This window comes from Leopardus geoffroyi, chromosome A2 (genome assembly GCF_018350155.1).
Source record: "Leopardus geoffroyi isolate Oge1 chromosome A2, O.geoffroyi_Oge1_pat1.0, whole genome shotgun sequence".
Classification (NCBI taxonomy): Eukaryota; Metazoa; Chordata; class Mammalia; order Carnivora; family Felidae; genus Leopardus; species Leopardus geoffroyi.
Window position 1 is genome coordinate 92,008,861 of NC_059331.1, and position 13,129 is coordinate 92,021,989.

Consider the following 13,129-nt stretch of genomic DNA (forward strand, 5'->3'; position numbering starts at 1 on the left):
CAGCTACTTACTCCATTAGCTCTTTCTCAGCATCATCCTTTAATCTGGCCTTACTGTAGATGTTGTTATTGCCTTTAGATGGCCCTATTCCTGAATAAAATGTTTGCAGCTAGTATGCAAAATGTTTGCAGGTGTAGTATGGAGATCACTGGACCTAGAGTGTAAGGTCAGGATTTAAAAGTAATCTCTGCTACCCTACTTGCTGTGTAACAACACTAAGCAATACCTCCTCTTACCTTCTGCACATGTAATACTGGGGCTAATTCCTGTTCAAATGAGTAATAAGTTGCTTGGCACCTAATACTTCTCACAAAATCTTTTATACTCTGTATAGTCTTTTTTTTATGTTCTCAGATAACCTTGTGTCTTCCATGTTTGGAGAATATACACCCACCCACTGTCCCAAGCTCTCCTTTCTTAGAGAGTTTGTAAAACCTATGTAAAATTAAAATGACCAGCAAATCCCCAGATGTTCTGAACAAATAATCTTTTTAATGCAACTTTTTAATGTAAAAATGGAGACTTTGGATTTTCAGATTAGAGTGGTGCTGTATAAATCATGTTTGAACCATCATAGCTTTTCTCAGGATTAGTTTTTGCTGTTCTCAAATTTGTAATATAAGCTAAAGTTCTTGAACTAACCTCATCATTTATTCCTCTTAATTTGGCCAATATCTTCAGTAGTTTAACAAACATTTTTGAGAACCTACAAATTATTATCAAAGTGGCCAGAATCTCTTAATAAGGAACATTAGTGCTCTTGATAATTCGGAGAAAGAAATTGACCATATAAGTAGTCATTATATGTATTATAATTATAATTTCCTGCTAAGAAAATATGATGCCTGTATTTCTGTAGGAGACTTGCTGAATTAGCTTTGAAAAGACTGAGAAGGTGCTATTTGACTTGATCAATTTCTTGGTCTTGCAGACATTTCTTAAAATGAGTGATTGGGTAACTTAGCTATGTTGTCATCTACTCATGGAAGAAATCCTTTGCATAGTAGAAGATTTTACACTTATTTTCATTTATTGTACTGTTAATAAAGCTTTAGAAGTATCATTTCCATTGTTTTCTTGATTACTTAGACCTGGTAATATTAATTATGTTAGATTTTCTATCTTTTCCCTTATTTCAAACATTAGAGATATCTTGTTAAAAATGTTTCAAGCATTATAGGCTGATTGTAAAAACTCAACAATAAATATGTAAGCACATTCCCTTAACACACACCTGGAGAGCATTTGATTACTTTTTTATTTCCAATTTGTTTCTATTTTAATGTTTATTTATATTTATATGTTAAGTTTAGGGCACATGAGCTTATTAGATACAGGTTATATAATTTTATTATATAATCTTGTTAGATTATTGCCTAACCCACCCACTTCCATCCCTAAAGATCAGATTCATTATCATCATCTTTTTATTTTCTACGTAGGCTTTTTTGTCTTGTAAATTTATCATTATTTTCATTTAGGCTGTCATTCACAAAATTATTAAGAATTATGAGCTTTTATATGCCCTTCATGATCTACTCTTTAGGCTAACATTTTTGAATGACTGCTGATAAGTAGGTATAATTACTTCAAATGTCTTATAGGGTCTTCTTCTTATGTGAATCTTTCCAGTATTTTTGGAGTAGGACTCCCCAAAGCATTGAGACTGCAAAAATCTTTTACAGCTTATAAATTTTGCATTGACCTGACTCGCATACAGCCTTCCCTTTCAGGCTCCCTTGCATCCTTCCATTAATTTTAATAGTTTAAAAGTATATCAGTATTCTACTATAGGAAATGTTTGTTTTGTTTTTTAAACACATTTCTATGAAAATCAAACCAAGAATAAAAAGAACAGCCTATCTCTGGCTCCATGCACACGTATGTGCCTCTGTGTATATAGTGTATGTATCTTTGTTTTTATTTTCTGTGTGTGGAAAGTGTCTCCTTCTGAGCCTAATACTCTCTTGCCCAATGACTATGAGATAATGTAAATTATTACTGACCTCTGTATATCTCTTGGGCAAATAGGTGATATAGATTATCGGTATCATTACTTCTGATCATTGATATGAAGTCTAAGACTGTAGAAAATTTATTCATAAGTGAATTCAGGCCTATTCAGTTTCCTTTTAATTTGCCTTTATTTGGTGTCCAAATTCTTTGTATACAAGTTTGGATTTGAGTGATTTAAAATTTTAAGTAATTAGATATTGAATGCAATGTTTTGTTTTTTGGTTTTTGGTTTTTGGTTTTCTTTATGTCCCAGATGCTTATGACATAACTCCTGTCTTACTATCTGGGGTTCTTATTTTGAATAAGTAAGCTATTTCTACTTGAAAAATTCACTTCTGGAAAGTAGACTTAGACTGTTGATGGGCTTGATGTGTTTGGTGGGTTACATTTCAATTTTACAGTATGATGTTAGTGAGTCTAGAATTCTAAAATAGGACTTAGTGGTGACCTTTTAAAGACAGAACTCCCATAGACAGTTTACTCCATGACAACATGTTTGTCAGGTGGAGCGCCAGTTGCATTGGAACTCAGGTAAGAATGTGGAAAACCTTTCTTGGTCATTACTACAAACAGCTAAACCAGATTTCTCCCAGGTGGTAGATCTGTAATCATTTTCATGCAAGGAAGATATTACATGGTACTGTTCTTAATATCTTTTGATTCAGGTGCCTAATTTTGCCTAGGCGTTTTTATACTGCTTCAGAAGTCATTGTCTACCAAATTCTATTTCTGTGTTCATTGACAGTTGGTTAAGTGAAGCCTGTAAACTGAAAGATTGTTTACTAAGTGTAACAAATTAGAGGTTAGAAAGTTTCCATAATCACTTTGGATTTGGAAATATGATATCTAAAAGGAACTTAAATAGTTCCGGCAGAAAGCTCATTTTGTGTTGCTTTTACCAGAGATTGCTTTTATAGACTTTTGCAGGCTTTCCTCCCCTCAAGTAGTGACAGTACTTGATTTCTATGTGTGCTGTCAAGCTCTCAGTCCTTATAATCTTCTAATTAATTTGATGTTTGTTTTGCTACTAGGTATTTTGTTGTTTGTAAATATTTTTATAATTTTTTAAATTTAATAATACTAACTTTTTATCAAGTTTCTAATGATGAAAGACCAGTGTCAGAAACTCCCTTAAAGCCATTTAAAGACAGGCCTTCTACCTATTAGGCACAGAAAAATAATTTGGAAAAGAAACTTATTTATAACTTCCTTTATTGAATTCCTGTGTTCCCTGCTTTCTTGTATAGCTAAAGAAATACAGTTTTAATGAAAGTCAAGTGAAATTTTCAGTGATACGATTACATACAGTATAGTTGACGTGGTCAGTCTCTGCAAGCAAACTGTTTGAAACCTAAGAAGGGTTTCTAATAAAACAGAAAACGTTTTTTTCTCTCTCTGTAGTAGGAAAGGAGATAGCATAGAAGTTAATGAGACAGAATTAGAGCCAGGCTATGAGGTTCAAATCTAGTCTCTTTGTGCCCCGGTTAACTCTGCTATAAATTGGGAACAGTATAATTCCAACCTCTTAGAGTATTTGTGAGGAGTAAATATACTAATCTATATAAACATGTAGGGACAGTACCTAATACAGTACCTATATAGTGGGAAGCATTATATAAATATTGGCTATCCTTCTTTATTACATGTTGTATAGCTCATAATATATTTTATGTATTACAGTTATCAGAAGTTTCCTACAATAGATTCTCCTTTAAGTAAATTTGTAAGTTTACTCTTCTGTGTCTGAATAGAGAATAGCTCTGGAATAGATAATTTAAATTACATATACTCTCCTGTAATGTTATCATAGAATATATGACATTTCTAGGAAATTAGTTAGGGTTTGGCTACCTTGGGAAATAGATATTAAACCTGAAAAACATATTATTTTTCCTGGATCAGATATATTTGGAAATAATATTGAATTCCATTCTCTTACTTGTCAATATGTCAATAACACCAAAACTGCATAAGTCTTTTGAGTTGTTTTTATCTTGACAAAAGAAATATGAGGAAATTTAATAATAAACCTTATTGAGTTTCCATATATAACTGAATTTTTCCTCTGTTACAATTCATTTCTCTTAATTTGTTTAACGGAAATCGAAATCATAGTAGCAAATACATGAGGGAAGAAAATTAGTTATCTTCATAGTATATTAACATAAACACCTATTTTATAATCCAAGATTTTTAAACTTCTAAATTAGAGGAATTTGTAATGGTAATTTGTAATTACTCTTATGTAAAAGCATCCATAAGAATATCAAGACATTGGTGAATTTTGAAGTGCCTGAGAGATAATACATCATTATTAAGTTATATCATTTTGGTTTCTACATTAAGAGTAATCTGTAGATTTTCCACTCCTTTGAACACTGACAATAACCAGGGGTGTTTGGATGGCTTAGTGGTTAGGTATCTGACCCTTTATCTCAGCTCAGGTCTTGATCTCAGAGTTGTGAGTTCAAGACCCACACTGGGCTCCAGCCTGGGTGTGAAGCCTACTAAAAAAGAAAAGAAAATTGATAATAACCAGAAAGTCTCCATTTTCTAAGCAGCTAAATAATCAAAAATTTGTGTAAGGGTTTAAATTAGTCTGACAAACTGTTTTTCTTTTTTAGTTGATCAATCCCAGAGACCTTCAAAGAGGGTAGAGGGAAAAGTATAATGGAGATCATATTGCAGCCACAATAGAGGCAGAGTTGAGGGGAAAAACTGTGGAAAAATAAACCAAAACTCAGTAAATTGAAGAAAAACATTGAAGAATATCTCTAGAAATTATTTTTTTGTGGGGCGCCTGGGTGGCACAGTCGGTTAAGCGTCCGACTTCAGCCAGGTCACGATCTCGCGGTCCATGAGTTCGAGCCCCGCGTCGGGCTCTGGGCTGATGGCTCAGAGCCTGGAGCCTGTTTCCGATTCTGTGTCTCCCTCTCTCTCTGCCCCTCCCCCGTTCATGCTCTGTCTCTCTCTGTCCCAAAAATAAATAAATGTTGAAAAAAAAAAAAAAGAAATTTTTTTTTGTGAGAAGAAATCCAAGTAGTATTTCACTCTTGTTTTACAGAAAAAGTTATCAAAGTCTTGACCAGTTATCAGCTGAAGTTAGCCTTTCTCAGACTTCGCTGGATCCAAGTCATTCACAAGAAGGAGATGGAAAACAAGACACGTTAAATTTAATCACTGAAGGTAAGAAAAGAAAAATTTAGTTGGAAATTAGTTTTTCCTGCACTATGTATGCTTTGGTTGCAGAATGTTGAACAGTAGTGGCATTTCTGTGAAGGATGCTAGGAATGAAAGTGCCATTATGATCTTAAAAGGTCTGGTATTGTTTTTTGGTTTTTTGTTTTTTTCTCATGTGTTTGTGGCTCATGTTCTCAGAAGATTGTAATTTTTCCTTTTATTTCCCTCGCTTCCTGTCCTGTTGTGTTTTTGTTTGTTTGTTTGTTTTAACCCATGCTGATTCGGCTTTGTGTCTCTACAACTTACTAAAATGACTTATCAAGGTGGTCAGCCACTGCCATATTGCAATTCGAAAGTCACTTCTCTGTCTTCATCGTTTTAAACTTTACAGCAGCTTTGATACAACTGACCACTTCCTCATTCTCAAGTCACTTTTGGTTCCTCATTTATTAAGTATTCTGAAAACCTTGGGGAATAGATGTAAGAGTTTTATTTTTTCCTGTTACTGCTTTCAGCTGTGCTCTGTCAACCCCTCTTTCCCTTGTATTGCATCTTCCTGGACAACATCTTGGTTCAATTCCAAAACTTTTCAGGTCATTTTCGTTACCACATTTCTTGTCTAAGACTCAGCCTACGTATTTTTAAGCTTCAGTAGCTTAGTTGATTGCAAGTTATTTTCTTTCCTATCCCCAACGTATGCTAGGGCTGCGACTCTAGAACTTTGGGTTGGACAAGTGGTGCTGGTGTGATATGGTGCTCACATCTTTTATCTCTGTGACCCAGTTCTCCTTCTGCCAGTGTGTGTGAGGTGAGGGCTAGGGAAAGAGTTCCTTACTGCAGGGGAACCTGCACTCCTCTGTGTCTCCAGTTTCTTCCCTGTCTTCTGCATTGCAGTAAATGGCGCTACCATATGTCTTACTAGATTCTACTACCCTTTACAACTCCAAGTCAGTTTATTAGCAAGTCCTGTTACTCCCCATACAACACATGCTGTCTACATTGACTCATCATCTTCTTCACTATTATAACCCTAGTCTAAGTCACATGGAGCAAGCCTCTTGGATGGACTGCTGCCACAGCTTTTTCTTTGGTCTTTCCTCTCTCATTCTTGTCTCCTCGCAGTCCATTCTCCATATAGTAGTCAGGGTTCTTAGAAAATATAAGTCAGAAAATATTATACCCAAACTTAAAGTTCTCCAGTGGTCTCGATGACAATCACATTAATATCTATACTGCTTATCATGGCCTCCCATATGATCATGTCTTTGCCAACCTCTGCCTTACCTCATACCATTCTTTTGCTTGCTCCCTGCACCCCAGCAAACTGACTTCCTAGCCGTTCCTTCAGTCTGGTTCCTGCCTCCACTCTTTGCAATTGCTTTTCTCACTGCCCTACATCTTCTTTCTTAAAGTCTTTGAATGGTAACCTCCTTATCAGATCTCTGTTGAAATATCTCTTTAAAGAAGTTTTCCTTGACTACCATACTTTAAATAACCATCCCCATTTCCATATCCACCCACTCCAGACACTCTATCACATTGCCCTGTGTTATGTTATGATTCTTGTCTCTAACTCGCCACTAAAATGTAAGCTTCATGAGGGTAGGGAAACTTACCCATATTTTTCACCAGTGTGTTACTAGAGCCTGTCACATAATAGACAATTATTAAATGTTTTTTGATAGAATAAGTATATAATGAATGAATGTCTTAGAATGTGAGGTACAAGGTGTGGATAGTATAAAGTAAAAATTCATGTAACAAGAAGGCTCAGGCAATGGGAAATTTTGTTAAGCTGAATGTTCTGCTTCTTTTAACAGTTGTTGAAATGTTCTCAGAGGGCCTTAAGTCTATATTGATAGTTTTGTAAATACTGTGTACTGACTACATATGAATCTTTTTTTGATGATGTGGATAATAAAGATAGCATAATAGAGTATCCTAATGGCACTAATGTAAATGGAAGAGAGTAAACTGAGTTCACTGTCACAATTTAGAATATGTATATTTTAAAAATTAATCCAGTAGTGGATTTACTTGTGATGACTCTCAATGTAAAAGACACATTTATTTAGTATTTTAATCAATTTATAATTATAGTCATTTTAACAGCAGTATGTCATGATTAATAATGGGTAATTTTTATACTATAAAAATAAACATATAGAAGAGTGATGACTGGGTGAATCATAGAGAATTTTTAGGGCACTGAAACTACTCTGTATGATAGTAAAATGGTGGATGCATGTCCTTATAAATTGGTCCAACCCATAGAATGTGCAGCACCAAAAGTGAACCCTAATGTAACCTGTGAACCCTGCTTGATAATGTTATGTTTGTGTAGGGTTTATCATTTGTAACAAATGTACCACTCTGGTGGGGGATGTTCATAATGGGAGAGGCTTTGTATAGAGATACGGAAAATCTCTGTACATTCTGCTTATTACTTTTGCTATGAACCTAAAACTACTCTAAAAAATAAAATGTGTAAACACACATACACACACAGAGAAGTTTTGGCTTTAAGAATTCAAGGTTAAATAACAGATGAAATATTATTTATAGACTTTCCATACCCAAATATCTAATAGAATGATAAAAAAAAAAAAAAGAATAAATTCACCAACTGAAACCCAACAACAAAAAGGACTTCATTTAGGATTGTGTAAAACTAAAGAAAAAATTGTAAAACTTGAAGGACACACATCCTTTCCACTCATAGCATCCTTCCCCTCTCCACCCCCATAAAAGCCATACAATTAGGAAACTGCTTTGATACACTGACACAGGAGGCTGCTCTTGAATGAAAAGTTTCACCAACCAATCAAATCAGCTAGACTTCCTATGTGTACAAAATTACTGTTTTTTTTAAATGCCTAAATTGCAGAAAACAATTCTGATAAAACCTTCCGCTAGAAAAACAATAGTGAAGCAGGAAAAAAAAAATCCTGTAATACAACCATACGATTTTATTCAGTATCTTCAAACAAGCATTGAAAGATAGGATAAAAACATTTTAAATTAGAAGTCAAAAACTAGGAACAGAAATGTTCCAGAAACAGAAAGAAATGAATTGGTAGTTGATTACACTCTAGAAAGAAATGTAGAAAAAGGCAAAATTATATCAGAAGTAAATATTAAAGAATAAGCTGTCTAAAGAATAGATTTGAAAGAGAACTTAATAAAGAACACTGAAGAAAAGCAGGAAAGGAACCAAGAGAATGAAAATGCAATGAAGAAAGAAGTAAAATGAATCAGGAAGTGTTTGAATTGGAAGTCAAGCAAAGAAGATCTATCAGTGAAGTCACTGAGGAAGATGAAACAGTGGAGCAGAACTAATACTGAATCTCTAATCCGAGAAAAATATCTGGAAATAAAAGACTAAAATCTACAAATTGACAGGGCTGACAAAGTGCCTGAGAAAATTAACCAGTATTAATCACCTCCAAGACATATGGTATTAAAACAATTAGGCATTAAAAATTAAAAAAAAAAAAAAACATACTCAGGGCTTCTAGGCAAAAAGATCGAGTAATTCATAAGGGGAAGAGGATGAGATTAGCATTACACTTCTCTAGTTGTAAAAAGGATAAAGGTAACAACTAGAACAAAACTACAAACCTTCCAAATAATATGAAGTTAAAACAGAAAGTAAGACTTGTTATCCTGTAGAAAAAGAAACAGCAAGTAAGAAAAGCTGAAATTACCCATTTCTAAAAAATGACAATAAAAACTCATCATAGCACTTTGTGAGATTTATTTAAGCCAATCAGAGGAAAGTGTATAATTTTTATATATATACCTTTTCATTAAAAAGAAAGAAAATAAATGAATCAAGTTTCCCAGACCAATATGGCAAGAAAAACAAAGTAAATAAAAAAGCCAATGAAGAAAATAATAAAGATAAAACCACAAATTGAGATAAAGAATAGAAAAACAGATCTAATTAATGAACAAATCATTTTTCTTTTAAAATTAACAAATTAGAGACCTAGCTAATTTAATAACAAAGGCAGAAAGAACAAATAAAAGTATAGGGGATAAATATAATCTGATACAGTATGAAAAATTAAAAAATAAAAAATTATAGCCCAGTATCACTTATATTGATATAAAGATTCTAAATAATATATTAGTTAACAGAATCTTAGCCACACAAAAAGAAATGGTATACAATGACCATGCACATTTAACCCATGAATGTAAGTTTAATTCAATATTATGAAATCTATTAATATAATACCATAATAATAGGTCTAAGATAGAAAAGGTTGTCCCCACAGATGACAAAAAAGCCCTGAACAGAATTCAACATTGTGTGACACATTTAAGAAAAAAGAACTAAATAATAGTTCTTTTCCATGAGTACGTATGAATGTCTCTGTCCCAAAGCGGGCATCTTACTTAATGAGGAGATACTAAGATACCAGATTGATTCTACCACTGTTTAATGTTATACTAGAGGTAGTAGCTAGCACATGTAAAGAAGAAACTTCTAGAGACAGGAGAGTTGGATTTTTGCAGATGATGGCATGAACCTGGAAAACAAGAGAAATAATATTTACTCTGTTGATTAAATTTTTACAATGAATATATGTCACTTTTATAAACATAGTAGATTGTTTTTTCCATCTAAAAACAGTGGAAGCCAAATATGTCAAGATTTAAAAGTAATTAATTTTGGTGGTGGAACTATAAATCATTGTTAGTTTATATATTTATGCATTTTTAGTTACAAATATTTTTATTAACTCCATATGAACAATCTTAAGAAATAGAGATTTGTTAACTTATGACTTGAAAAAAATAGAAATTTATGCTTGTATTCTAAAATTTGATTCAGGCCTTTTATGCCTTTACATAGAATAACCTTTTATGTGTTTACATTCCTCAAGGATGTATTTTAATGAATAATACAGTGGAAAGGTATAAAAAAAAAAGCAATTCTACATTCCCACTGATTGTTAAATAAAAGAATATCTCAGAAGTTAAAATGGCACCATAATTGTTGAAGGAAAAGGGTGAGAAGTTGTCATTTTTTTCAAGAAGGTTTTATTGGGGCGCCTGGGTGGCTCAGTCGGTTGAGCGTCCGACTTCGGCTCAGGTCACGATCTCGCGGTCCGTGAGTTCGAGCCCCGCGTCGGGCTCTGGGCTGCCGGCTCAGAGCCTGGAGCCTGCTTTCGATTCTGTGTCTCCCTCTCTCTGCCCCTCCCCAGTTCATGCTCTGTCTCTCTCTGTCTCAAAAATAAATAAAAAACGTTAAAAAATTAAAAAAAGAAGGTTTTATTAATCCTTCTTATGTGACAATTCCTATTACAGTATTACTAGTTAGCTACCTATATCTCAGCAAATATTTTTATTTTTGAGAGAGAGAGAGAGAGAGAGAGAAGGGCAGAGCGAGGGACAGAGGTACAAAGCGGGCTCTGCGCTGACAGCAGACAGTGCAGTGCGGGGCTTGAACTCATGAACTGTAAGGTCATGACCTTAGCTGAAGTCAGATGCTCAACCAGCTGAGCCATCCAGGCGTCCCATATTTCAGCAAATCTAAGATGACTTGGGTTTTAAAATACACCATTATTTTATGTGGCTACCCCAAAAGAAAAGAGCCAACAATTAAATCATAACATTGTTTACATATCTCTTAGCATTTTTTTACATTTATTTTAAAAGATCCTTTAGGCTTTCAAAAACTATTGTAATTTACTTAACATAAAATTCACCATTGTAAAGTGTAGAGTTGATTAGTGTTTAGTGTATTCACTGTGTTGTGCAACCATCACCACTAATCCCAGAGCATTGCCATCAACCAATGAAGAAGCACTGCACCTGTTAGTAGTTGCTCCCAATTCCTCCCTCCCCCAGTCTTTGAGTAACTACTAATGTACTTACTGTCTCTTTGGATTTGTCTACTCTGGACATTTAATATAATAAAATCATATAATATGTAGCCTTTGTTGTGTAGGTTCTCCTACTTAGCATTGTGTTTTCACAGTTCGTCCATGTTGTACCAAGTCTCAGTGCTTCATTCCCTTCAGTGCACAAGTAATATTCCATTGTATGGTTATACCACAGTTTGTTTATCCACTCATCATTTGGGCATTTGGATGGTTTCCACTTTGGGGCAGTTATGAATAATGCTGCTATGAACATTCGCATACAAGTTTTTGTGTGAACGCATATTTTACTTCTCTTGGGTATTTAACTAGGAATGGAATTGGTTAGAACATATGTGTAAGCATTTGAGGAGCTGCTAAACTTTTTCACAGCAATTTTATCATTTCATAATCCCCCCAGCAATGTATGTGTTTCATTTTCTCCACACCCTCACCAAGATTTGTTATTGACAGTCTTTATAATTATAGCATCTTAGTGGGTATCAAATGGAGTTTCATGGTTTTGATCTGCATTGCCCTAATGAGTAATAACATTGAGCGTCTTTTCATGTGCTTATTGGCCATTTGTATATCATCTTCAGATAAATGCCTGTTCAACTCCTCTGACAATTTAAAAATTGCATTGCCTTTTTTTTTTTACTTGCAGTGTATATTTTGAATAGTAGGCCCTTGTCAGATGTAGGATTTACAAATATTTTTTTCCATTCTGAGGGATGTCTTTCTACTTTCCTGGTAGTGTTGACTCACAAAATTTTTAGTTTTGACAAAGTCCCATTTAACTGATTTTTCTTGTGGTTGCTTTTGCTTTTGGTGTCACATCTAAGAAACCATTGCCTAATCCAAAGCCATGTAGATTTACTCGTGTATTTCTTTTTAAGAGTGTTATAGTTTTAGATCTTACTTGATTTAAGTTTTTGTATATGGTGTGGGCTGATTGTCCAGCTTGATTCTTTTGCATGTGGATATTCATTTGCCTCTGGATCATTTGTTGAAAAGACTATTCTTTCCCCCAACTGAATGGTCCTAGGACTCTTTATTGAAATGCATTACCCATACATGTATGGGCTTATTTCTGGATTCTCAGTTCTGTTCTGTTTGTCTGTATGCCTGTACCAGTGCATATTCATACTATAGTACCACACTGTCTTTATGTTTATACTATCTATGTTTTGAAATCAGGAGTTTGTTCTTTTTCAAGATTGTTTTGGCTATTTGGACTCCACTAAATTTCCATAGGAATTTTAGAATCAGCTTGTTATTTCTAGAAAAAAAGGCAGTTAGAATTTTGATGGGGATTACACAATATGTAGATAAAATTGGGAGATAGTGCCATTTTAACAATATTGTCTTCGAATCCATGGAAAAATGGAATGTTTCCCCACTTATTTCAACCTTGAATTTTCTCAACAGTAGTATGTAGTTGTCAGTGTACAACTCTTGCACTTCATTTGAATTTATTCCTATTTTATTCTTGTAGATTCTATTGTAAAAGGAATTGCTTTCTCAATTTTATTTTCTGATTATTCATTGCTTCTTGTATTAGACTTTAAGCATAGATTTAAAAAATTACTGGACCTCCTCTGTATCTGTAAAAAGGAAAATAAAAGTGAATTCAGTTGTAAAGAACTTCTTTGTATTCAGAGTCAGTCTCTTCTGAATGATTTAATCAAAATTGTCAGTGGCTGTCTTTGCTTACAGTAGCATTTTCTGTGTCAACAGTGAACCATTTCCCAAAACAATCCTCCACTGATACAGGGATTTTCTCTCAAGGTACTAAGTATCCTGTACATTTTTATGTGTACACTTTGCTATCCGCCTGAGAGTTTCTTTTTCTTCCTCAATTAAATCAAACACTTCTGCAAGTTAAATAGCTTCCCTTCAAAGGCCACAGGAATTCCATGGCAAATTGACATTTGACATCTTAACAGAAATCCTTCATGGTGCATGAATCAGTCACACCAATTGCTTGTTGCTTTAAAATTTCTTTTATCTAGTCTGAGGAATTTCTTCTGCTTTCATTTATACACTTGGCATGTGAT

General features: G+C 34.0%; 2 protein-coding genes across 7 annotated transcripts in view; one reads left to right on the forward strand and one right to left on the reverse strand.

The window, feature by feature from the left end:
* The window catches only part of RUNDC3B (RUN domain containing 3B), a 148,529-nt gene that overhangs the window by 127,771 nt on the left and 7,629 nt on the right, over window positions 1-13,129 (forward strand). For all 6 annotated transcript variants that reach the window (XM_045494700.1, XM_045494702.1, XM_045494701.1 and 3 more), the window contains one exon: window positions 5,081-5,202. In XM_045494700.1, coding sequence (XP_045350656.1) covers window positions 5,081-5,202 — 122 coding nt within the window. The remainder of the gene's footprint in view (window positions 1-5,080; window positions 5,203-13,129) is intronic.
* SLC25A40 (solute carrier family 25 member 40) overlaps window positions 9,628-13,129 on the reverse strand; it is a 66,787-nt gene continuing 63,285 nt past the window's right edge. The window contains exon 14 of the transcript XR_006716265.1: window positions 9,628-9,734. The gene's annotated coding sequence lies outside the window, so the exon portion shown is untranslated. The remainder of the gene's footprint in view (window positions 9,735-13,129) is intronic.